The 26,310-nt window shown below is 41.7% G+C and overlaps 1 protein-coding gene across 1 annotated transcript in view; it reads right to left on the reverse strand.

Annotated features, from left to right (window-relative positions):
* The window catches only part of LOC143135980 (rho GTPase-activating protein 6-like), an 87,482-nt gene extending 65,335 nt beyond the window's left edge, over nt 1-22,147 (reverse strand). The window contains exon 1 of the mRNA XM_076296375.1: nt 21,459-22,147. Coding sequence (XP_076152490.1) covers nt 21,459-21,944 — 486 coding nt within the window. The 5' untranslated portion in view covers nt 21,945-22,147. The remainder of the gene's footprint in view (nt 1-21,458) is intronic.
* Nucleotides 22,148-26,310: the final 4,163 nt, after the last annotated feature.

The following is a 26,310-nucleotide window of genomic DNA, read 5'->3' on the forward strand; positions in this document are numbered from 1 at the left end:
TGAGTGCATACTGATCCCACATACTGTGTGTGTGTACACTGTAAATATGATCACAGTGAAAGCCACTATCAGCAAGAAAATGGAGTGTGTGATTACATGTACTCCTACACACCACACACACACACACACACACACACACACACATTCTGTGGTTGTACTAAAGTATTCATCTGCTCCATACAGGAAACAGAGTGTGATATCGTAACGGCATGAAACTTAATCATGGTGTGGCTTTGAGAAAGAGAGAGCGCGAGAGAGAGAGAGAGAGAGCAAGAGAGAGAGAGAGTGTGTGTGTGTGTGTGTGTGTGTGTGTGTGTGTGTGTGTGTGTGTGAGAGTAATGGCCACTGGATGTGTTATGGCTTTACACCTGTGGTGGATTATCTTTCCATCTCTCAAATGACCAGCTCCACCTCCCGCCTCTTTAGGGAAAATCTCTCCTGGTGAAACTCCTGTCCCTTTCCCAGACAAACAATCTCAACACACACACTCTCTCTCTCTCACACACAGACACACAGACACACACACACACACACACACACACACACACACACGCACATGCAAGCACATTCAGTAGAGATGTGTTTACAGATGAAAATCTTAACACTCCTTTCATTTTTTCAGCTCTGTTCCCTCCATCATTATCTCTCTCTGTCTGTTCCCTCCCTTTTCTCCATTCTTCCCATCGAACTGGCTCACGAAGCCACTCTGTCTCTCTGTCTCTTCCCATGTCTAGAGAGAGAAAGAGAGAGAAAGAGAGAGAGAGAGAGAGTGACTATAAAGCTGCCTTCTCTGAAGCCCCTCCACACTGACTGAGTGACTGACTGAGTGAATGAACCCTGTTGATGTTTGCGCCGTTTGGTTTACGTTAGACATCCCCCAAAGGAATCCGCGGATGACTCCAACTCACTTGAACTCCCCTCCCCTCTGATGACTGAAGTAAATATCCCAAACCCAAGTGGAGGGGACAGCTCTGTGGTGTGTACGGTGCATGCTGAACAGATTAGCCATCGAGATTTTGCAAGAGATGCTATTTGTTTTCACTCGTCTGTCTACCCAGTTCAGATTCATAGACTTCAATGTCTACCGTCATTAATCACTAGGACTATTATTGGATGGCTGGTTGAAAGCTTAGTTGGCGTGGCTCTGTCCGACATCGTTGACAGAAGGAGATGAAGTTTTTTATATGTTTATCCTCAAATAGCCCTGGAGTGACATCACTTCCAGAGCTCGGGGGGTGGGGTGGGGCCCTCTCTCTGATGGGGGGGGGGGGCTTTCATTTCCAACAGCTTAAAATCATTAAAGCCAAAACACTTGGTTGATGCGAGTCAGGGGACAGCGGGAACCCTGGGTGAACTCGAGGGTGTGGACGTGAGTGAACTGGAGGGTGTGGACGTCTCGCTCCAGACTCGAGGCCCAGAGATGGACGAACAGACAGACAGATGCACGGCCTGCGATGCTCTCGTCTGATGTCATCGCTCTCCTGGAGCGGCTCCTCAGCTAACCACAGGACACTGGCCCGAGACTCACGCAGAGGGCATCAATCATGCAGCTCAGGACATGTAGGCCACGGGTGAGCAGGCAGCAGTCAAATTGTGTCTAAACAGTGCAAGAAGCACAACAGATTACAGCAGCCATAGCTTTGTCTCCCATTGTAAGCATTTTTGACAATGGAAGACCCTTAGCTTTGTGTGCAGTAGTGGTGAAAGAGTTCCAGGGTGAATACAGTGTAGGCATAACAATCTGTTACTACTGACGGACGTTATGAGTCATGAATAAAATGGCACTGCCAACAAGCTTTGGTCAAGAAGGGCCTGCTGTAATGGACATATGAGCAGTCTTTTTGGCAGCAGTCCTTTGGTTGGTCAGTCCAATTAAGTAATTGGCCTTCATAAAGCTTGGTTGTACTGATTGTGAATTGAAAGTGATTGCTAACCCTGATCTAAAAATAATTATTTTCTTTTTTAACATTGTCATATATGGAAATGTCTTCAGAGGACTGTGTGTGTGTGTGTGTGTGTGTGTGTATTGCTTTTAGGCAAGGCAAGGCAAAGCAGATCAATTTATTTCTATAGCACATTTCATACACAGGGGTAATGTGCTTTAAAAAAACATAAAGCAAAGAATAAAAGCATAAAAGGGCAATGGTTAAAACATTTTAACAACTAAAGTACATCAAATAGAATAATTAAGACATACAGACAGAGAGTGCATCTGATTACAGTAACACAACATACATTTGATCAGCTAGGAGCAAGCATCACCAGTTGGGTCTTAGTCTAGATTTGAAACTGGCAACAGTTGGGGGATTTTTTATGTCATCCAGAAGTTGGTTTTAAAGCTAAACAGCAGAGCAGCTAAAAGCTGCTTCACCATGTTTAGTTCTGACAGTGGCTTTTAACAACAGATATTTCTCCTGTGACCTAAGTGTTCTGGAGGGTGGGTACTAATGAGGCATGTCTGATAGGTAATTAGGTCCCTTCCATTTAGTGATTTATAAACAAATTGGAGTGCTTAAGTATTGGAGTGATGTGGTCAGTTCTTTTAGTTTTCGTGAGAACCCTAGCTGCACTTTGTTCACCTGTTTGATGGTTTTCTTAGAATGGCCTGTTAAAAGCCCATTGCAGTAATCAACCAAGCTGGAGATAAACGCATTAATGAGTTTTTCTAAATCATGTTTTGACATAAGACCTCTAAGTTTGGCAATGTTTTTGAGGCGGTAAAAAGTTGATTTAGTAATTGGTTTTATGTGGCTGTTGAAATTTAGATCGCTGTCAATTACAGTAAGACATCAATATTTTTTAAACAATATAAGCTGTTTTGAACATTTTGAGACATCTAGTTGTTAATTTGGTCAGTATATTGACAAAGAAATCCAAGGGGACCATATTCATTAGGCTACATTGCTAAGTAAATGTGGGTTTAATGTCATCAGTATGTGATTGGAAATCAAATTGTTCCTGATGATTTGTCCAAGTGGGAGCATATAAAGGTTGAATAATAGTGGCCTGAAGATTGACCCCTGGGGAAGACCACAGGTCAAGAACGTTGGAGATAAAGTACAGTTGCCGATGGCAACAAAGAAGCTCGGCTCTGAAGTTTCAGTAACCAGGATAACATAAAGCCATTTTCTTCAAATGGGTTTTTAATAAGCTTGATCTCAAAAGCAAACAGAGTGGTGAAAGAAGAAAAAACGAAAGCAAATGAATGTACGTTAGGGACCTATAATGTCACCAAGCACTAAACACTACCAAAACAACCCTTATTTATAGCCGTGCTGACAAAGTAAGCCATAGCGCCTGATTTAGCCTACTCAGCAGTCCCACTGCAGGCTGCTTGGGCCACCCTCGGAGTCATGAAGCTGTCGGGCTGGGCCCAAACTCCAGCTGCCCATTTCGGGATGCCCAAAAAATATTCTCAGAGCATTTGGCAACCACTGCCATCATCATCCAGTAGTCTCCAAAAACAAGGCATCAGCTGCACTGATGAAAAAGTATAAGTATAAGTATATATACTCTTCTGAGAGAGTGAGGGAAATTTGGTCTCTGCATTTATCCCAATCCGTGAATTAGTGAAACACACTCAGCACACAGTGAGGTGAAGCACACACTAATCCCGGCGCAGTGAGCTGCCTGCATCAACAGCGGCGCTCAGGGGAGCAGTGAGAGCTTAGGTGCCTTGCTTGCTGGTCGGGGTTCGAACCGGCAACCCTCCGGTTACAAGTCCGAAGTGCTAACCAGTAGGCCACGGCTGCCCCTAAGTTAGGCAAACCTAAGTTTAGCAGCATGGCACTGAGCTGGGGGACTCAAGACTAAGCCTGTGTAAGGGGCGGTTTAGAGATTGTCTGACTGCTCTTCAACATAACACAACACGTTAAATTCTGTTATCCTGCTGTCTCTAGTTAATTGTAAATCGTTTAAAGCACTGTGATTCATGGCTAAGCCCTTTATTTGATACTAAGCCATCCTGCTCTTAATAAAGCCCTACCAGAGACATTCAAAAGACATCAATGAATTTGGCCCAGACCAGCACCAGCATATCTGCTATTCAGCTGAGGCATGGGTTATTATTATAGGAGAATTTACACCTTTTTTTATTCAATTTGCCATGACATGGAGTTTGGACTGAGCGTCCTGTCCTTCCCAAAGGAAAATGGCGCCCTCAGCTGGTAGTAATGCTGGTGTGCAGCTCCAGGGGCCTGACTGTGGCAGCTGCTGTCTGTTTGAATGCTAGGGACACAGCCCCTCACTGGCATTCACTCTGGTGCTGCACTACATTCAGTAGGCCATGTGGGTTTGGTTCAGCTCTAACATTATCACTGTGACTTCCATGTTTTGACTTAAACATTGTGTTGCTTTTCTCACGAAAGCTTTAATAGCACTGAAGAGTAAGTAAGTAAATAAGAGAATGCTTCTGCATTATAAGACGCTTTGTTTTTGCCTTCCTTGCCCTGTGATATGAACTGTGCTTTATAGGATGACAGAAATGGTTACTCTGAGTTCAGCCATACCCAGTGATAGACACCGTTACAAAAGCAAGCCCTCATGCGGTCTGCATGCTCACATGGCATTCACTTCCTCTTGGAAAGCCCGGAGATCATGCCCTTTAGTGATGGTTTAACTCAAAGAATGTGGCGCAAAACACGCAAGCATAGAATGGCAAGGTTCATGTTGAAACCCAAAGGCTTGAGGACACCACATGTGGTTTATTACATTACTTATGATTTGTCATGCTCATCCTGCTATTTATGTGCTTGTCCTATCCATTTACCATTTCTATATTTTTAGAATAAGTGTATAGCTTTACTTCCAAACTTACTGCATGACCTCCAAATAAATATTATTCTATTTTTGTGTTATAAGACGCAAGTTTGTTTCACTCATTCTCTATTCTGGAATAGTGTACAACATATTGGCTTCCTGTCAGTCATGGACTCATCTTCTGTTTTTTTTACGTAATCATTATTAACTTTATACACTGCCATTTAAAAGAATAACTCAAATATATTCTAATTTTAGTGCATAAGAAAACACAAGGGTGGTGCACAGCAACAAGTAAATGAGCTCATAAATAAACATGAGGACCAGTCAGTATTAAGAAGAGCTCCTGAAGGAGGAGAGTCTTGAAAGGAACAGCGGTGTGAAGGACCCTTCCAGCCCAGTCGTGATTACGCATTCATCACCAAACACCTGTTACCGTAGCAACTGTCATGAAGAGACTGAAGTGCCCTTAGTTATTATTTATTTTGGTCACCATGGCAACATGACACTTTGGAGAGCTGAAGCCTTTTTCAGTCTCCCGCACCTATTTCTACAACAATGTGGAGCACAGATGAGAGTATAGGCTCACCTACATGTAGCCACTAGGGGGCAGTAGTCAACAAAGGATAGAGCAGTGGAGAAGCTCATAGTTTCAACTTTCACTTCAGCACACTACTGTAGTTCAGAGTTAAACTCTGTGTGCTGTCATTATTGTAACCACCATCACCCTCACTACACAATCCTTCTTTACGTAACAGACACATAGGCATATTTATTTACAGAACTCAAGCAATGCGGCCTTGAGAACTATTCAGATTACTGTAAGTCTGATACATTCATGCTTATTCATGCAGATGTTCATAAGAGTTAGACTATAATCTATACATGTCAAATTTGGTGGATGAATGCAATTACTTATTTCTTTCCACATTCTATTTTCAGTGCTTTTGATCAACAGAACAGGTTAATCTTCTAGTATACAGTGTAACAAAACTGACTGACTGAGCTGTTGAATTGTTTAATTATGGAACAGAAACAGAGAGATAAACTGAGAGAGTTAGGGGAGAGAGAGAGAGAGAGAGAGAGAGAGAGAGAGAGAGAGAGAGAGAGAGAAAGAGACAGAGAGAGAGAGAGAGACAATGAAAGATAATGAGAGAAAGAGAAAGAAAGAGAGAAAGAAAGAGAGTGTGTGTGTGTGTCACCGCAGTTTAAACTCCTGGTGGTTGAGCAAGCAAGACTCAAGTTCAGGCTATTTATAGCTGGGCTCTCTGCTGGTCTGCTCTGTCTCCCATGGTTCAGGGTGAGGAGTCTGGTTTGTGGTCTATCAGCTTGGGGCTTACACAAACACACACATACTCACACACACACTCAGAGAAAGTTGCCTAGGGCTGATTTTCTTTTTGGTTTTCCTGCCTTGAAATCTTTGTTGAAAGGCATTAAGGTCAGTATAGCTCCAGAATAGATACTCAAACTATATGCTGGATTTATTTTTAGAGACATATCCCATTTCCCCAAATTGTCCCCACATTTTGCCCGGTTATGATTTCAAGGATGCTGTCAGTCAGGAAAGGCAGAAAAAATCACAAGGCTTGCCTGAGAGGTCTGTATGGCACACAAAACACTGTAGTCAGATTTTTTGCAAATATTCCCAAGGTCCAAATGTATGGAATCAAGATTGACTCATAAGTTTTGTACGTGTGTATCACATTTTGAAACTGTAGAAATTATTTGTAACTAAAAATGATTTGTACAAGTAACTGTCAATATTACAAATATGGGTAAATATGTTTTTTTCTGCAGGTATACAGACTTTTGTGCCACCTTGACCATTGGCGACTATGTCATTTCTAACACTATAATATATGATGGCTAAGTCCTGGCTTCTAGCATAATAGCTATATTGTAATTAGAATGCTTTAAAATGCATTACTTTTACATTAAAGCAAATGTGATCAGATGCTAGCAGTGAGAAGGGACCTGTTCTTTATGAAAGAGGACATTCGACTGGCACGAAGCATCTCACTATATGCAAATACACCTCTTGGTCCGTGTTGACATCATGCAAGAGTGTCCAAACACCCACATGTCCACTTAAGGTGACCTCAGGGAGTAGCACACTGATCTTCACTCAGTTTAGTTATCCACCATGGAGTGAACTTGGAAAGACACCACAGGTCTTTAGAGTAACACTTCGGACTGGGCTAATGTCCATGTGTAAATGGACACAGGGCTGAAAATACCACAGGAGGTACAGCGATACTACTGAGGCTGTGTGAACATTTCAACAGCAAATGGAACCCATTAGGTGGTCACCTGATGAGTAAATCCATTTAAGAGAGGAAAGGAGAGGAATGGAGTGGAGTTGGCAACTGGCTTTTCTCCCTTTATTGTGTGGATACAAAAGTCAATGAAACCAAATACAAAGACACGGAAATACGGTATCTCCACTCTGCTGCACCCACAAACAAAGCGCTAGGCAAACATCTAATTATCTGTAATAAAAGTAATATATATATATACATATACAGGGGAAAAAAACAATTTGGAATATAATACAGGTGTCAGCGGGTAATTCCTTTGACTTTAAGAAAAACAGCACTCTTCAGTCCTAGTGCTAGCCATATGTATGCAAGCAGCTGAAAGCTCCACTAAAATAACATCAAGCTGACTGTAAGCCTACAGTACACATTGAATGTAGGGGGCTCCAGCGACCAATTATCAGCTTCTAAGCTGCTATGGAAGCAGCAAAGAGTGGGTTCTTCTGATAAAGTGTCAAAGTAAAGTTTGAAATGCCAAGTTCAAGACAAGAGGAGAGAGGGGAACAGTAGAGAAAAGAAGAGAAGACAGTAGGCCCTACTATAGTTTTTTTCTTTTCTTAACCGAAGCAAAGGCGAAGCAGTGGCTCAGTGGCTTCAAACATCACATGCTGTGTATTCACACTGACTTACAAGAGGGCCCTCTGGCAGAAGTGAGGTGGAGATAGTTGTCCCTGCAGCTGCCTGTGTGCAGTGGGCGTCCTGTTCCCCAAAGGCACAGCAGGTCTGGCATTCCAGCCTTCTCATAGCGGGCCTCTTTCTACCGGTCACACATTTCACACCCACACATGCGCGCACACGCACGCACGCACACACACACGCACGCACGCACACACGCACACACACACACATATATACACATCTGTAATGGCCATTCAGGCCTCTACAAAAAAAAAAAATCAACTATTCAAACCAATTAATTTCCTTTAACACAGACACTGATATGGACAGACATACACTCACATCTGTAATGGCCATTCAGGACTCTACAAAAAACCTAACCAAATCTCAAACTATTCAAACCAATTAATTTCCTTCAACACAGACACTGTCACAGACACAGACACAGACACATGGACACACACACACACACACACACACACACACACACACACACACACACACACACACACACACACACACATACACACACACACACACACACACACACACACCTTTGATCAAAAACAGAGCAGACTGACCCAATTACCAGGTCCTGTATGAATATGAGTTCGATACACCACAGTAACATTGTGCACTAGCTTCGAAAGCCACATCTAGACTTATCTATAGCCATATCTATGACTCTACTACAGAGAACAAAACTGATGTGACAGAATAATAACCAATAAGACACCTGTCTTCATCCTTAAATTCATCCTAAAGAAGTAGTAGAGGTAGCATACTCCAGGGAAAATAGTATACTTATTTCATATATTGCAAATACAACAAAGGCTTGTCAATACATGTTGAAAAGTGGACCAGAGAGAATAATAAAGCTCTCCTGCCATGTGGTATCCTGTAGATTTAGGAGAGCGGGGTGAGGGTTGGGCCGGACACTCAAGCCGCCGCAGCACAAGGCCTGCGATTCATTTCACAAATAAATCCTGAAACCTGACAGTATCAAAAGTATTTAGGGAGCGCGAAGATTGCCCTTCCAAAGAAATATTTTTCTCTCACAGTGATAGGGTTTGCGCAGGCCAGCATGTGAACGGAAACTGGCTGTCAGACCTCATGTTCTGCAACAACATCCACAAATCAGTTCTGCTGAAGGGCCGTGCACAGGGGGAGACCTGCCTCAACTGTGGGGCCTGTCAGACCTCCAACATCTCCAGCCCCTTAAGAACTCTCAAGTAGATCATAAATGGCTTCCAGTGCGGGGAGAAACGTTCCTGTTTGGCACCAAGCAAATTCTGGTTGAAGTTACTGCTTTATTATTTCAACGTGAGGTGCAGCTGTTTAGATCCATGGAAGCGTCAGCTCTTTCGAGTAACTGGAGAAAACGGTTCGAAGGTGAATAGAAAGACTCTTGCATCTCTGTTTTAAAAAATATGATACTTCGGAATGGGGTTATCTCTAGGAGGAGGGGGGGGGGAATCATTTCGATTCTGCTATGATAGAAAACAGAGAGTAGAAAAGGCACAGTGGCCTACATTTCGGCAGTATTACTGTGCTGGAATACAAATGCAGTCAATCAGTCTGGACTCCTTCCTTCAGGGTGTTTCGAGAGTACACACTACTATCACGCAATTCCACCTAAATCGGCCTCATTGTTGTCCTAAACTGAACTTCAAGAAGAGGAAGGCAAAAAAACAATTTAATGCGATTTTCTTTCTCTCTTTCACTCTCTCTCTCTCTCTCTCTCTCTCTACTCCTTCTCTTGTCCTCCATCTCTCCTTTCTTTCTCTCTCTCTCTCTCTCTTTCACTCTCTCTCTCTCGCTCTCTCTCTACTCCTCTTGTCCTCCATCTCTCCTTTCTTTCTCTCTCTCTCTCTCTCTCTCTCTCTCTCTCTCTCTACTCCTTCTCTTGTCCTCTGTCTCTCCTTTCTTGCTCTCTCCTCGGGGCGTGTTGGCCCAGGCAGGCAGGAAATGAATCTGGCTGCGGCGGAGGTAGTGACCGGAGAGCAGAGGTCTGCGAGGACTGCTGCGCTTGCTGCCCTGTGCTACTCATCAGGCACAAATGAGCACAAGGGAGCAGGTGAGCCGCAGCTCTGCGTCTCTCATCATCATCATTAAACCGGCCGCTTAACTGCACATCTGGCCTGATGTCATTTTAAAGGGACACCAGGCAAGCCTGATGCTTTTTCTCTACGAAACTCCCCCTCGCTCGGTCTGAAGCTTTTTTCCTTTTCTTTGCGTCTTCCGTCAAGGGTTTTCGCTGCTTCTTCGCTGGCTCTGCCATTATACACACGTTTGCAACAATCGCTAGCGTTTCGTTAGCCTGCCTCTGTGCTGTGGATGCAGGATGTAAACTGATCCTGCTTCGGTAGGCGGGTACGATACACTGAACTTGCAAGCGGGATATTCTTCCTACAGGCAGTAGGGGCGGGCGAGAGAGTCTTCATTCGCCCTGTAATGAGTCATTTAACCATATACCGACTTATGAAGATGAGTAATTAACACGAAAACGTTGCCTGGTGTCCCTTTAATGGGACGTATTCATAAGTTGAATGCATTTAGTTAGCACTACATACAGTATATCGTTCCTGGGGGGCGCTGTGGCTTTTGATGAAGATGGCATGATTCAATCTAGACCATTTCTATGTTTACTTATCATCTTCAGGAAAATTAGAAAAGGTTTTTTATTTTATTTTCACTGAGAATGGTATGGCCTGACCAAGTCTCACTGGCTTTCTCACAACTATATGACCTGGAGTTAACTCTGTTTGTGGTATAAAATTATCACTAATGTCTGTAAACATCATGATGAGACAAAGAGTGTTTAAACGGTAAAACATGTATTTATATAACCTCAAATGACAATCAAGTAATACCCAGACATCATTCTTATATAATAACCTTTTATAACTTTTTAAATAACAAGTTTAACTATTTCTAATAACATAACGAAGCCATCCTACCAGAATGTGGGTAACAATTTATAATAACTACACACAATTCATAATTTATTAAGCCTTTGTTACTTATTAGTTAATGGTTTGTTCATCATTAGTAATTTCTAATTTATCATCAGTAAAGCATTTGTTCACACAGTTATAAATAGTTTGTTCATAGTAAATAAGCCTATATCTTAAATATGTTTATGCATTATTGTTAATACTTAATAAATGATGCAATAATATGTTTTTGATTAAGTAATATTTCCATTATTTAACAGTTGTTACATACACATGCACTAATGATTAGTTAGGGTGAGGATACATATTTTATAAATCACTTCCTAATACTATAATTAATAATTAACTCAGGAGTTACAAGTGGTTAGTTAATGATATTTTGTGGGCTCATCTGAAGTGAGGAAGTTTTATGCCTTGCAACACATTTACAAATGAGTTATAAAGTTTACACTTGCATTTATTCATTTAGCCGATACTTTCACCCAAAGCGACTTACAGATGTCAATGAAATTAAAGGGCAAGGCCACATTGGTGGACGCCGGGGTTTGAACCCCCAACTTTATGTGATACTGCATGTTAACCTGGCTCCCTATCCACTACACTACCTCTGCCCAGTGGTATTACAACAGTCAACTCAAAAATATAATATAGATATACATGTTTACTATGAACAAACCATTTTTAACTGTGTGTAAACATGATTTACAGATTAGAATTAATGTAGGAATAATGGATAGATAGATAGATAGATAGATAGATAGATAGATACTTTTTTTGATCCCCAGGGGAAATTCAAGAATGCTTTACAAATGAAGAATACAGCATTTAATAATAGTTTACAGTTGTTTAATAACAGTGTTTAGTAGAAGAAAACAGAAACTCTTGCATAGTTGTAGGGGTTTCTATCTGGGCCAAGGTAGTGTAGTGGATAAGGAGCTGGACTAGCATGCAGTAGCCTGAAAAGTTGGGGGTTTGATTCCCGGCTTTCACTGTTATGTCAATGGCCTTCAATTTAATTGACATGTATACGTTGCTTGTCTGCTAAATGAATGAATGTGAATGAAATCTTTACAACTCATTTAAAAATGTGTTGCAAGGCATAGAAAGTCTTTACTTTAGATAAGCTCACAAAATATCATTAACTAACCACTTGTAACCCCTGAGTTAATCATGAAATATAGTATTAGGAAGTGGTTTATAAAATATGTATCCTCACCCTAACTAATCATTAGTGCATGTGTATATTGCATAATTTATTAAGTATTAACAATAATTCATAAACATATTTTAGATATAGGCTTATTTACTATGAACAAACCATTTATAACTGTGTGTACAAATACTTAATTTATGAGAATTAACATAGGAACAATGCTTTACAAATGATGGACAAAGCATTTTGTAATAGTTTGCGACTGGTTTATAATAAGAAAATGATTTCATTATAAGTGGTTGTTTCATTACTTATTAAGTATAAATCATGTACTTACAAACATATTTTCTGGATAGGCTTATTTACTATGAACAAACCATTTATAATAGTGTGAACAAATGCTTTACTGATGATGAATTATGTATGAACAAGAAATTACTAATGATGAACAAACCATTAACTAATAAGTAACAAAGGCTTAACAAATGATGAATTGTGTGTAGTTATTATAAAGTGTTACCGAATGGGCACTCTGTATCCCGATGTCTCTGTTTGCTGCCCTGTGTCTCATTTTGTTGCACTGTGTCTCATGCTGCATTAGCCTAGGCCTTTTGAAGAAACCAAAGTCGGCCTTGAAGCGGCAAGATAACGCGTACACAGGGCAAGCTCTACTCATAACAACCAGTAGGAGAGTGCAGGGGGGCGAACGATATTTAACCCATGCACAATGTATGACCTGAGATCACTCTATACTGTACACCCCTGAACTTTCTGTAAACTTAAGGTGAAAAGTTCGTACCATTGGCAGCAATATTGCTGACTTGCGAAGATAAGAGCGAACAACGATCCTTTCATAACGCCATCTGTGGGTTCGGGGTAGTGTTGTGTCAGCATTGTGGAGGGGTATAAGTAGGAGAGTTCTACCTTTGTTCGGGAGTGCCTTCTCGAGATACACTGACGGTTTATTGCTGTTGGTACCGCTGCTAGCATCAATAAAACCATTTTTGCATCGAATTCTGCCTGCCTAAAAGCTCTTTTATGCTTTAGTTTAAGTTTTATTGGTGATTTTTCTTGAAGTCGTGAGCTACATTTTCTACTTATCTACTGGCCGATTTGATGACCTTCCACCACGACATGTTCTTTTGATGTTTTAGCAAAGCTGTCCAATTGAAACTACTTCAAGCATAAAAGGCTTATCATCATTGTTTGGGTACCATATTTACCACAGTCCATTTTCAGAAGACGAGGGCTGCAAGAGGGATTACAACATCTATATTTAGCCACAGAAGTGTATATTTAGAGTCTGTGTAATTGTACTGTCTAATTTTAGACATGTCTACTTGAAATGACTTTTACATTGAAAAAAGGTAAACTGCTTACACACAAAAAGGTAAACTCAAAGAGCTGAAGATTTTCATCTTAAAGCTTCAAAGAGGACAAGAAGTGCACCAAGGGTGGTCCTCTGGAGGTCCTGTTTAAGGGCTACTCTCCTCACTGTGTACAGCTTCAAGTCACATCAGAGGGAGGCCCTTCAAAACGACTTCACTTTTCAAAACATGAGGATTCAACAAGACATTACTGTAAGCCTAAATGTACAGTTCATAGGAAGTACACTGAAGTAAACCAAAGAGAAAGGATAACAGGAACGGTAACATCATATGCACTGCACTTCCTAGTTCATGACTTTATACATAAAGATACGCATGGCTTTGGACAGCACTCAGGACATGAGTGCACTGTTTGCCTGTGATTCATCTAGCAAAGAACAATCAAGTATATCCCAGGGAATACATTATTATTATTAAAGTCCCAATAGCTTGATTATTTCCTGCTCTGTGTTTTGGAATTCTTGTGAATGGGAATGCCCATTGTATATTTATTTTTATTCAGGAAACAGTGTTTACACATGTGCCATCACATGGTTAAATTTCTGCTGGTAAAAAAAAAAATGACATTAGGACTAATTAAGAACTGTGTCAAAAGCGAGAACGTTTCTCTCTGTTTCTTTCTGTTTGGGTATGCTTGTTTTATAGCAAGTAACAAGCTGTAGTCTTTGAGGAAAGTGCACTGAACTCATGAAGACATCATTCCAGACACCATAATCTTGCCTTTGTTACATTCCAAAGATGTCTGCTTTCAAGGCCAACACCCTGATGCATCTTCTAAGTAGGTGTGTATGTGTGTGTGTGTGTGTGTGTGTGTGTGTGTGTGTGTGTGTGTGTGTGTGTGTGTGTGTGTCTGTGTCTGTGTCTGTGTGTGTGTGTGTGTGTTTGTATATGTAATGCAGATGCCCAGGACAAGGATGAGGTGATGCACTGATGGGATCCAGAGTGCATTTCTCTTTGAGAGCAGATATTCTCTGGAAGGATAACCACTGTCAGATATGTCCGCCATCATAAACCAATTCCAAAACATGCAGCCTGATTCAAATAGGTCTCCTGTAGAAGAGGAGTGGAAACCAAAGCTGGGAGTTTCTCTTCTGACATATGCCAGACAATCACAAATGTCTGGCATGCTCGTCTACTTCATCTTTACACATGTCAAGATATCTCCGTAGAATTTATACCACATTTCCCTCATATGAAAGTTCTACAATAACCTTGGGATTGCACCTTATTCATGCTGTATTCCTGTAGAGATGGTTGAAATAAACAATAATAAACATAATGATTATTTAAAATTAGAATGTCTCTATAGAATCATAAGAGCACTGCAATATTTCCTATTTCCCACAATAGAATAACAACAGTTCAAGATGACCTAGAATGCATTCTATATATCTATTCTCTTCTGAAGCTGTGCAACTGGGACATTGTGCTCTAGAGTTTTCCACTTGCCACCCTCCCGCCTGCCACATACATGAAACATATGGCCACTCTTCACTTGACCCCTGTATCCAAGAGCCAAGACAGTGCTATCAAATCCTGGGAAGGTCAAAGGTCACCACGGTCCCTCTTTGATGTGGTGATTTATTCAGCCGAGCAGAGCCCCAGTCTATTAGTCAGGGAGCACCAGGAGGTTACTGACACATTTGGAACACTTCTTGAAAAGGGGGAGTTTTCACATGTTTGTACTATGGTACATATTTCACATGCCAATTATAGATTAATCCAAGCTAAACTTTGGATGCTACATCAAACACCAGACTGTAAACTCTAAAAGAGAAACCTTTCAAAAACAAGAAGCTTCAATTTCATGCAAAATGAAACATCACTGCTCTCTGAGAAATTTGTGAAAAAAATGAGGTATCCATCATCATCAAGGCATAACTGTATCTCTGGAGAACACTGTGAGTGTGTGTGTGTGTGTGTGTCTCTATATTTCAGCTTCAGGTGAGGAACACTGCAATTCAAATTCCTCGTTGAACTGACTCTTGACAGGAGAAAGGAGAGCATGCAGTGTGTGTGTGTGTGTGTATGCTTGACCTGAATTTGACCAGGTGTGCATGTGTTGACAATGATAAACTTGCAGGGTTTAAAAGCAATGAATGTGCCTGGCTTGCTCCTGGTTAACAGAAAGAGGAAAAATAGTGTAGTGGAGAGATGACATTTATGCACACACAAACACACACACACACACACACACACACACACGTGCATGCATGCACACAGACACACAAACAGACACACGCGCTTCTGCCATCTGAGTAACTTACAAATAGAAAGCCAGACATTTCCCTGGAATTGGAATAAAACTTCCACAGCTGTGAATACTTCTTATGAAACCCCTTATAGCTGTAACATTCCATAGCTTCAAAAAAGCCTGCACAAATCCAGACCCAGGCAGTTCAAGATCAAACACTTGCGATATGGAGTCTGAAAGATGAAAAGGCTGAGATATCAAGTCATAACCTTAAATTATTTAAATAAAATATACTTATATGGCATATCACAAGACATCTAAGATTGGGACTTTGAGCACTTTGGGCAATATGAATGTGGTCTGAATGCTGACTGGCGTGCTAAAGAGAAGGTATGTATGGTCGACCTTAGAGTGCCCATACTGTATATCAATACCTTTCTTCTTCTGTATCACTTTCATCCATGAACTCTTGCCTGCACTGCTTTGCTTCAGAAGAAAATAAGTCTTTGAGCACTTTCAAGAATGAGTTACTGAAGTCTGAAGTACAAAATCTTCAGATTATTTCACGTCTAAACCCCTCCATTCATCTGACTTCAGGTCTTAACCTGAGGTCATCATTGGCAATAGTGTTACAACTGAGATATTTATTAGGTGGAACTAGGCTTAGACAGATTGTCCTGACAGCTTCGTTATCTGTGTTTAGTATGCACAGAAAGTGTTGTTTATTGTAAGTGGCTCCATGTATAATTGAAGTGATTATATGTTTACATACAATTGTCTTCATTTCAAATATTTAGAGGGACATCATCAGAGAGCTGTGTGAAATGCAAGGTAATTGGTAAAGAATGAAGTATCAAACTAAAACTATAAATACAAGTATAAACTTGTATAAGAGCCCTTGGAAGCAAACACAAGTGCATTAGTGCCAAGAACATTCATTACTGTGAGCGACAGATGTCACATTTGTCTTCACTGGGCTAGTTGCAGTGTTACATTTCACGATTCAGGCAATCAATCATTTCATATTGTGCTGAGACGCAATAACATGGAGAGGAAACCAATACATTTGTCTGGCATGTCCGGAAATGATTAATCTCTGAACTTATTATCCATCATTTCCATTAAAGAAATCTCCATGACCACACTAGCGAACCACATCCTGCTGGAGGGAGGGCAACAAACTCTGGCTTCTCTCAGAGGAGTCATGATTCAAGAATCAGTCTCATTTACAGAACAAGATGACTCTCAGAGGAGTCATGATTCAAGAATCAGTCTCATTTACAGAACAAGATGACTCTCAGAGTGGTCATTCAAGAATCAGTCTCATTTACAGAACAAGATGACTCTCAGAGGAGTCATGATTCAAGAATCAGTCTCATTTACAGAACAAGATGACTCTTAGAGTGGTCATTCAAGAATCAGTCTCATTTACAAAAAAAGGTGACTCTCAAAGAGGTCACGATTCAAGAATCAGTTTCATTTACAGAACAAGATGACTCTCAGGGAGGTCATGATTCAAGAATCAGTCTCATTTACAAAACAAGATGGCACCTGAGAAAAGACACCAGCGTGTCATTATAAAAAGCAGATGAACTGAGTTGCCGCTTACTCTGGAAGAGTCCCAAAAAATGAGGAAAAACGTGTAATAAAGTTTCACCGAGACCTGAAATATTTACTTAACTCTGCAAACTCTGTTTAAACTAAGAAGTGATACAGCCTGTCTGTTCACTCTACACAAAAGAGAAGAGAGAAAAAGAGAGAGGACAGAGAGAGAGAGAGAATCTCCCAAATAGACAGGAATATCAACATCTGTTCCAGGAAACAAACCCACTTTCAATTACAACAAATAAAGCTGTCGGGAGAGAAATGTAAACCAGTGTTGAAGTCTAAGTGCTGCTGATACAGTCTGCATGTGTGTGTGTGTGTGTGTGCGGGTGCGCGCATGTGTATGTGTGTCCGTATGTGTGAGCGTATGTGTCCCTGTGTGTGTGTGTGTGTGTGTGTGTATGTGTGTGTGCGTGCGTACGTGTGTGTGTGTACACATGAATGTCTATCCTTTAAACCTTTCTTCCCTGAGGCTACATCCCAAATGAGGGCTACTTAAGCACAGCATTAAGTAATTAGTCATAACAATGTAACGACTGACTAACATGCAGCAGGCTATAACTCTGGGAAGGTTACAGGAAGCTGTATGCAGATGCACAGCCGGCATTGCATTGTCCAGCATAAGCAAATAAAATGTGACTTGTGCTACAACAACAGCTGCTGATGTCAGTGGTGGACTTGCAGAATGCAGAGATGTTTTATGGTGTGTTTTGGGTTGGTGTTCTGTCTGTTCCAGGTGGCTGCATGACCAAGCAGGCCACATATATCAAAACTGCCCACTATTTACATGCTGTTTCATTCTATGGGTGGTCGGAACCTGTTGAATAACAACATTTCCACAGTCCCTGGTTTTCCACTTCCACCTTGTATTGGGGTAGAGGAAGGAAAGAAGAGGAAGATGTAAGGGAAGCTTCAGTTATGAAACAGGAAGTGACAAAGAGTAGGTGCAGAAAAAAAATCATCAACCTGGGAGTAGTACGCCACAGGGCAGCTCAGGTCATATAGCCAAAGGCCAAAGGAGGAGAGTGACACATTTACTGGGCACACACATCCTCTATGGCTGACCACTCAGGGAGGTTCTCAATGAATGTGAGAAGTGAGACATCACATGACGAGATGAAGAGAATATCTGTAGTGGTGCCAGCTGTCGCTTCACACAATAGGCGTGTTGTACTTCCGAAAAAGCATCAATCATGAGCTGTGTGTGGCCGATCATTGGTATGCAAAGATCACCTAGAGTCATTGAGGAAATTAACATCAACTAGAATCTCTAGAAATCCCACAAGTGCTACACAGTAGGCGGAGTGTCCACTCGTTTTGTTTGTGTGCATTGGCAACCAAAACACCAGTTCTGTTTCCTGGTTCCTCCTTTTTTGTCTGCTGACAGTGATGGAGTGGGCCTCTTAGCTGTCACCCGAGAAAACAATAGGAGACGATGACCACCCTCTTTGAAAGGTGCCATGTGTTTAGCTTCAGCAGTAGAGGATAATATATGGATAAATGAGCTAGCGCTGCTTAGCATCCTCCTCTGTGTTGCCTCTTTGGGAATGCTATGGGAAAATGTAAGCCCTTGCAAAGACAATAACTTACTTAACCAGAGCAATTTCATCATATCAACAAAGAATTACTTAGCGGAGTGGTCTAACTAACTGTATTCTGTGACATACTGTTCTTCTAGACCTGTTAAGGCTAGACACTCATAATTCACATATCATCTAAGCATGGAAATAAATGAACTTGTGAAAGTAAGAATAAGCTGAACGATTTGAAGATTATGTGACAGAATCATACAACACAAGCACATTATTATTTTCAACTGTTTTGTTGTTGACAGAGCTTTGAACTTCATTGATATACAAACAGTAGCTCACTAATTTCTTTATGGGACTAAGCAAATGTGTAAAGAAGTATGCACCAAATCCTAACACTGCAGTATTTTATGTTCATGGTCTTGACAAGCATTGTTGACAAGAATGTGAAAGTTTCACAGAACTGCATATGATAACTACTGCAGGGCTTGGTATTTGATGTCAATATTTAGCCTGGCATTGCCACCCCAATTTTACCAGACAGTTTTCAATCAATCATACAGCTGGAACTTTTTTACAAATCATTAGAATGCAAGAGTTTCTGCCTATAAAAGGTTCAAAGTCTTTAGTGACACAAAAGCTGTTGTAGCTTTTCACAATACTGAGCTTCCATGTATGCATTTCTTTTTCAAGAAAAGATATAACCCTTTGAGTAAATCCAGATGTTTTCAATATGAAGATTTGGTAATAGTCTATTGCTGACTCTCCTCTCAAACTGTTTCCCACTGGGCTTAACAGACAGTGTTATTCATTAAAACAATTTTGAATTTTGTGATGTGAAGTAATCTTGCTTAAATTGTATTTCATTAAACCACATGTATGCAGGTGTATGCAGACTTTCCAAAAAACCTGAGTGTAACCTGAGTAAAACTCTACAATTTTCATTTTGATCATTTAAGTCAATATCATATCTCTGACTTAGTACTGAGGGGGATATCCCTCTATGTATCTATGCCTTGAGCCCTGATAGCTGATAGAATGATAGAGCTAATACTCTGGCAGCCCTCGGTGGGATGGGAGGAAACATGAGGTATGGAACTCTGAAATGAGGAGCTAAAACTCACACTGCAGCCTGCTGTTGTTCATGTCTCTATTTCTCTAACCACTGCCTCTCTCACACACACACACACACACACACACACACACACACACACACACACACTTAACTCCCCAGTGACACACAGGCCATTTCACCACTTCACTCTCCAGAAACAAAAACATCGACTGCTGACTCTCAAGGTCTGCAAAAGCGTGAGAACTCTTTTAAAATCCCTTTCTGCCTGTCTGTCCATCTGCCTGCCTGTCTTTCTTTTATTTCTCTCTCTCTCTCTCCCTCCCTACCTCCCCCTTTGAGTCATCCATTCCCTCCATACTTCCAGTCTCTCCTCTTCAGATGCATCATTTAACAAGCCCTTTCTACATCAACCCCCTCCGCTCCTCACTCCTTCCATGGTGAGGGACAGCCGGTGGGTGAAAACGAAGGCTGAGAAGGAGAGGAAAAGGGGGAAAAAAAGTTTACACCACTCAAGCAGAGCATGTGGAGGCCGGCCAAATATTTGGCCATTAAAGCCTCTTTGCTAAAAATAAGCCTGAAGTATGTTTTTGTAAGGATTTCATTATCAGCCAGGCCGCTGCAAGGCCCTGCTTCATTCACGCTCCGTTTCCACCGCTTCAGAAACGCTCTTGCTCCTCTCCTAAACACGCTCACCTGACAATCAGGAAAAACAGCACCACCAGTTCCACTTTCACAACTGCAACACTGATGCACATTACCAGCAAACAACTCCCCTCTCTCTCTCTCTCTCTCTCTCTCTCACACGCACACACACACACGCACACACACACACACACACACACACACACACACACACACACACACACACACACACACACACACACACACACACACACACACACTCCTTTCTGGATATTCACACAACCTTTAATAATAATACATTTTATTTATAAAGCGCCTTTCAAGACACCCAAGGTCGCTTCACAAAAGGAACCTTTCTGATCCAGAACACATACAGAACCATATCCTTAGCTGTTAAACTGTCCTGCTCCTGGTTAACAGAAAGAAAAAAAGGATAGTGGCATGATGACATTCACCCCCCCCCCCCCCCACACACACACACACACAGATACAGAGAGACATAGAGAGAGAGAGAGGGAGGGGAAGAGGGGAGAGAGAGAGAGAGAATACCACATCCTTACAGCTGATACACTATCTCAATTTCATTATCACCACTGCATTCATTATCTGCTTCACTAAACCAAAACACTTATCAGGAGGAAATGCTAACTGTTCAGGATACTGATTAAAGAATGACCAATACAACATATTGATTGCTTGAGAGCTGAAAGAAGCCATGACCACTATTCTGCCCTACAAAGCCAAAGTGCAGTTTTTACGAAAATTCCTAACTGAGAAAAACAGCATTGTTGTTTGTCTTTCACACTGTATTTTAGCAGATACTGTAAAATGAAAATCCCTATATCTTCAGGAAATGTTTCAGTAGATTAATGAGATTTTGATAGATTGATCAGAGGATATGGCATTTTATATTGGTGTAAAAAAAGTGAATCTCTCAAAAAATGCAGTTACTTTGGCTTTGTAGGGCAGTTTTAATTTCTGTCATCAACACACACACACACACACACACACACACACACACACACAGTCATAACATAAGCAGCACATATTCTATTCACAGCCACAACAGTTTGATTTCGTGTGAAATCCGGGGCGTTTCAAGAGGAAGCAGCAAACCTTCAGTTTATCAGGCTAGAAGCCAACAACACCAATTAAATAACCGGTGACAGCTATTTGTCAGAAGCTGCAATTCACCATTTCTGCAACAATGTCAAACTTTACCTCAGATTTCCACACTACGTACGCTTGAGAAGTTTGCGGTTGGGACTTCCTCTGGAGCCATCTCCTCGGGGAAAAGATAGTACTTGTGCTACTGGCAGGGGTGATGCTAGGACTCCTGGCAAGGAATGGTAAATCCCATGCGGTATTCCGTTTCGCGCCTTTGAAGTCAAAATCGAAGTGAAAATTGGTGGATGGGGATGTATCATGTGGAGTGGACGGGCTGGAGTACGAGGGTGAGGAGTATGTCAACGCTGGTGTATTAGAGCGCTGCTCAAACTTTGACGCATCCAAGCATTCGGAAGAAGGTAGCCCAAACCCCGCCGAGAGGTGTCCAGGTGTCTTCGATATGTCCAGATCCTCGGCGCTGTAATTTCTAATGATGGCTGGATCGAGGCTGCGGGTCTGTCGCAAGCGTCTTTTGGAAAGGGCTTTGGCGGCCGGGGATGAGCAGGAGAAAACGCTGTTTAGTATCCCTTGCGCTGACATCTCTCAACTGCAAGAGCACCCAAGCTAAACGTTACACTTTACCCGTAAAGCCTGTTGACATTAGTTGCTTGTTCCAAACCATGATACTGACCGGTCTCCACCTTTCGACTGCAATGCTGAAGTCAGAAAACAATGTCAAAGGTTTTCTTTCGTCTCTATTCACGTCACTCTGCTTCAGTTGAAACCTACTACTAGTCCCCTATCGGAGAGCGAGCGAGAGGACGTCTGGCACGCGCTGGAGAGGAGAGAAGAGTTTCGCAAGAGATGCCCCAGTTCGCGTCACTCTTTCTAGCGATCGGTGTGAGGTTTGCAGCGCGCTCCCGCCTTGATATTGCCGGGGTCCCTCGGTCTTCGATCAGTCTTTCCCCTTGCGTTATAATAAGTATCCTGCTCTAAGTATTGAGGTTTAGGCACCTCACTGTTTTACACTCAAGGTTATAGCCTATATTTAAATAAAGACATTTCCTTGGGATTGCATAGACTGTATCAGATTAACGATCCCTAAAGATTGATACAGGTAATCCGAGTTATTCTAATCCAGGCGGCAGACATAGGTCAGGTACAGATTATGAAAAAAAATGTTTCAGGGACTTAAGTGCTGTGCCAGCCTATATGAAGTTTTGAAATTAAAGAAAAAATGTTTTCAAAGCAACAGATTGGCCAATGCAGCAGCTATGCATGGTGGCTGTTTACCATGTTAAGACGTTTGAGAGGATGCATCGCATTGTGCTGGGCTCCGGTCAGAGTCCAGTTAGGTATTTATACTCCAGTTGGAGTGCCTAATGACAAGCTCCAGGATGTTGGGGTACATGTCATCAGCTCAAATTCCTTTGTGTGGGTGTGTGTGCGTGTGCATGTGTGTGTGTATGTGTGTGTGTATGAGAGAGAGAGTGTGTGTGTGTGTGGTGTGTGTGTGTGAGAGAGTGAATGTGTGTGTGTGTGTGCGCGCGCGCATGCAAACGTGCTTGTGTGTGTATGAGAGAGGGAGAGAGAGTGTGTGTGTGTGTGAGAGAGAGAGAGTGAATGTGTGTGTGTGTGTGAGAGAGAGAGTGTGTCTGTGTGAGAGAGAGAATGAATGTGTGTGTGTGTGAGAGAGAGAGAGAGAGTGAGTGTGTGTGTGTGTGAGAGAGAGAGAGTGAGTGTGTGTGTTTGTGTGTGTGTGTGAGAGAGAGAGTGAGTGTGTATATGAGAGAGAGAGAGAGTGAGTGTGTGTGTGTGAGAAAGAGAGCAAGAGAAAGGGGGGAGGGAGTAAGGGTTGTTCTGATAAAGCAGCTTACACACCAGTGTTGCATGATACTGATATGAGCTAAGTCAGATTCTACAGAAGCGGGGTTGGGGGTGGCACAGAAGAGTACTTACACAGACAGAGACAGGAACATATACCATATCACACAGACAAGATAGGAACAGTTTAGGAGTTTATGACAGCTGGAACTTGGAGGACATATAAGGAGGAACTCTGGTGCAACTTCATAAGTCTCTACTTGCTTTCCTCCTCTGCTCCTTGTCCCTCCCCACCTTCTCAGGATCTTCTACCCACCTACCCCTCTCATGGCCCAGCCTCACGTACATGTCTGAGCTGGGGTCTGTTTAAAGTCAGTTTCTGTTGAAAATGACTAACTTTCTGTTGAAAAGCAATTTTCACAAGAATCTCAGGGTCAGTAATGAATGTAGTAACAGACGTCAATAGACTCATCAGCCAAGATAAGAAATTGAAATGGAAATGGAGCTTACTTCCTGTCATACCTCTGCTTGCGTCCCTAACAGGCGAGTGTGGAAGGCTGGAAGGGAGGGATGGGGAGAGGAGAACTGGACGGATGAAACCGGACCTGCATGCCTCTCTGTGTGTAGGCCTCAGGGTCAGCACAGGAAATTACATCACTGTGAAAATGGACACACACGTGCATCTCATTATGGACGTGAGGAGACACATATTGTTTTAATCGTACAATGGTGACGTCACCTCTCCGTGTCCCCTGATCAGGTTTCTTATCTCTGCATGCCAAATATTGGGTCACTTAACTGATTTTGAGCCTGTGCATGAGGTAAAGTTCTGCAAATAGCTCTTGCTGGATTCTCTGGTTTTAAAAGTAGTTTTACAAACTGGGTTCCTCTTCTCTACCCAGAAATTCGTAGCTAATCTTAATTTGTATACAGTTATCCCTCATAACGCAGTAACCTTAACTCCACATGTCTTCAGGAGTAGAAACTATGCGCCTTCCTAATCTTACTTTTCCTCCCCGTGGTCTCCTCCTCAGAGTGATGTGGCGTTCTTGATCGGAATCCAAAATCTTGCCTCAAGTCATATTTGTAGAGCGGGGCGGATGAGATGATGAGAACAGCTCGATGTGGGTCAGGTGGAGGCCAGTGGTATGGGGGTTCTCACTAATCTCTGCCTCTTGGCTCTGTCTAACAAAACTTTTAAAATAGTTAACGGTTGAAGTTCACATGGGAGAATGATGCCATAGCAACATGTTGAATATGCTACAGCAATACACCAGGTTAAAGAGAATGTGCTCATGATTCATGGTAACAAACGTGGTCAAAAATGTGTGCAATTTGTTTGAAAGAACATAAAGCTAGAATAACATAATACATATCATTAATACTGTATGTAAGAAGGATCATTGAAAGAGTATGGTAGGGGAATATTTCACTCCAGAGGTTATTTCAAGCTGCCTGAAGAAATAGTATTGAGTTTCTTGATATTTCAATAGTCTGACACAGAACACCTCTTTTCTGAAATAAACAGGACTGAAAAAGTGCTCATTAAATACAGGATATCTGGTACAGATGATACATAGGCATGCAGGAACAGTGTCTCACATTTTGAACAAATGGGACTCAATCCAGAGCTTCCTAAATTTAGAATGAAACGTGCAGCTTTCAGCTGACTAAACATATTTAATCTGAAACATACTAAGCAGCTTCTTTTCTTTGGCTCGCAGCATGTAAACAGTTAGTCTAGATGCTATTTTTATGAATAGATTTTGGTGTCACTGAGTGCGATACATTTAGACTCGATTATCAAGTTATGTTTGCCTTAGTGCACAGGATTTATTTATTTAAAAGCAAAATGCACTGGGTATTAAATCAAGCATGATACGAAAAGATCTAAAAACATCCCATTGCTTTAACTGCACTCAAAATGGATTGTAAATCCATACAGAAAGGTAAAAATACATATGAAAGCAGGTAAACCAATGGCACGGTAAGGCCACATACAGAGTGCATACTGTTTTTCATTATTCTTTATTTTTACTGTATACTCTATTCTATACCATGGCCAACACAGGGATCAAGTTAAGCTGATCATTTTGGTCGACAATGTGTATAAAAAAAATAATGCTGGGCTGTCCTCCTTCAACTAAAAAGACACCAGACTCATGGCTCTAATTGAAATGATGGGCAAAGAGCAAAGTCACTCAATAAGCAGCGTGTCACATGCATGTACTAAAGCTATCGTGTGGCATGTGGGAGCACTGAGCTGATCCACTGATGTTTCAGGATCTTGCTCATGGTGTTAAATGAGCACATCCTTCCTTGTTATTAAATTATAGTTAAAATTTAAATGTTCCACATTGCCCACCATTTAAAGATACCGTATGTAAGAAATATATTTCAATTAATCATAAAATGGCCCTGATATGTCACTAGACATTAAGAAATCATGTTCATTTCACATACTTATATCACTGACAACAGTACTCCGGCCAGGATATTGTCATTTAAAAAGTGAAGTTGCAGCCCTCAACTGATGTTGATGTTGTGTTTTGTCATGTCATGTTGTGTTTTGGCCTGATGCGCCACCCTCCACCTATCTACTAATCACAAAGTCAGTAGTGTTTCGGCATCTGGGTTGGCAACCTCTAGTCAGGGGGGAGGGGGAGGGGATACACCGCTCTACAGTAATTTGAAAGTGATTGTAGTACCAGTTTTGGCCACAATCTTACATATGGTTTCTTTAAAGGGACACCAGGCAAGCCTGATGCTTTTTCTCTACGAAACTCCCCCTCGCTCGGTCTGAAGCTCTTTTCCTTTTCTTTGCGTCTTCAGTCAAGGGTTTTCGCTGCTTCTTCGCCGGCTCTGCCATTATACACACGTTTGCAACAATCTCTAGCGTTTTGTTAGCCTGCCTCTGTGCTGTAAACTGATCATGCTTCGGTCGGCGGGTAGGATACACCGAACTTGCAAGTGGGATATTCTTTCTACAGGCAGTAGGGGCGGGCGAGAGAGCCTTCATTCGCCCCGTAATGAGTCATTTAACCATATACCGACTTACGAAGATGATTAATTAACACGAAAACGTTGCCTGGTGTCCCTTTAAATTAGGGCCCATAGTGTATGACAGCAGTGCTCCCAAGCA

Source organism: Alosa pseudoharengus, unplaced genomic scaffold, assembly GCF_046254945.1.
Source record: "Alosa pseudoharengus isolate Yale_2024_CS ecotype anadromous, Long Island Sound unplaced genomic scaffold, YU_APseudo_1.1 YU_APseudo_1.1_scf_20, whole genome shotgun sequence".
Classification (NCBI taxonomy): Eukaryota; Metazoa; Chordata; class Actinopteri; order Clupeiformes; family Clupeidae; genus Alosa; species Alosa pseudoharengus.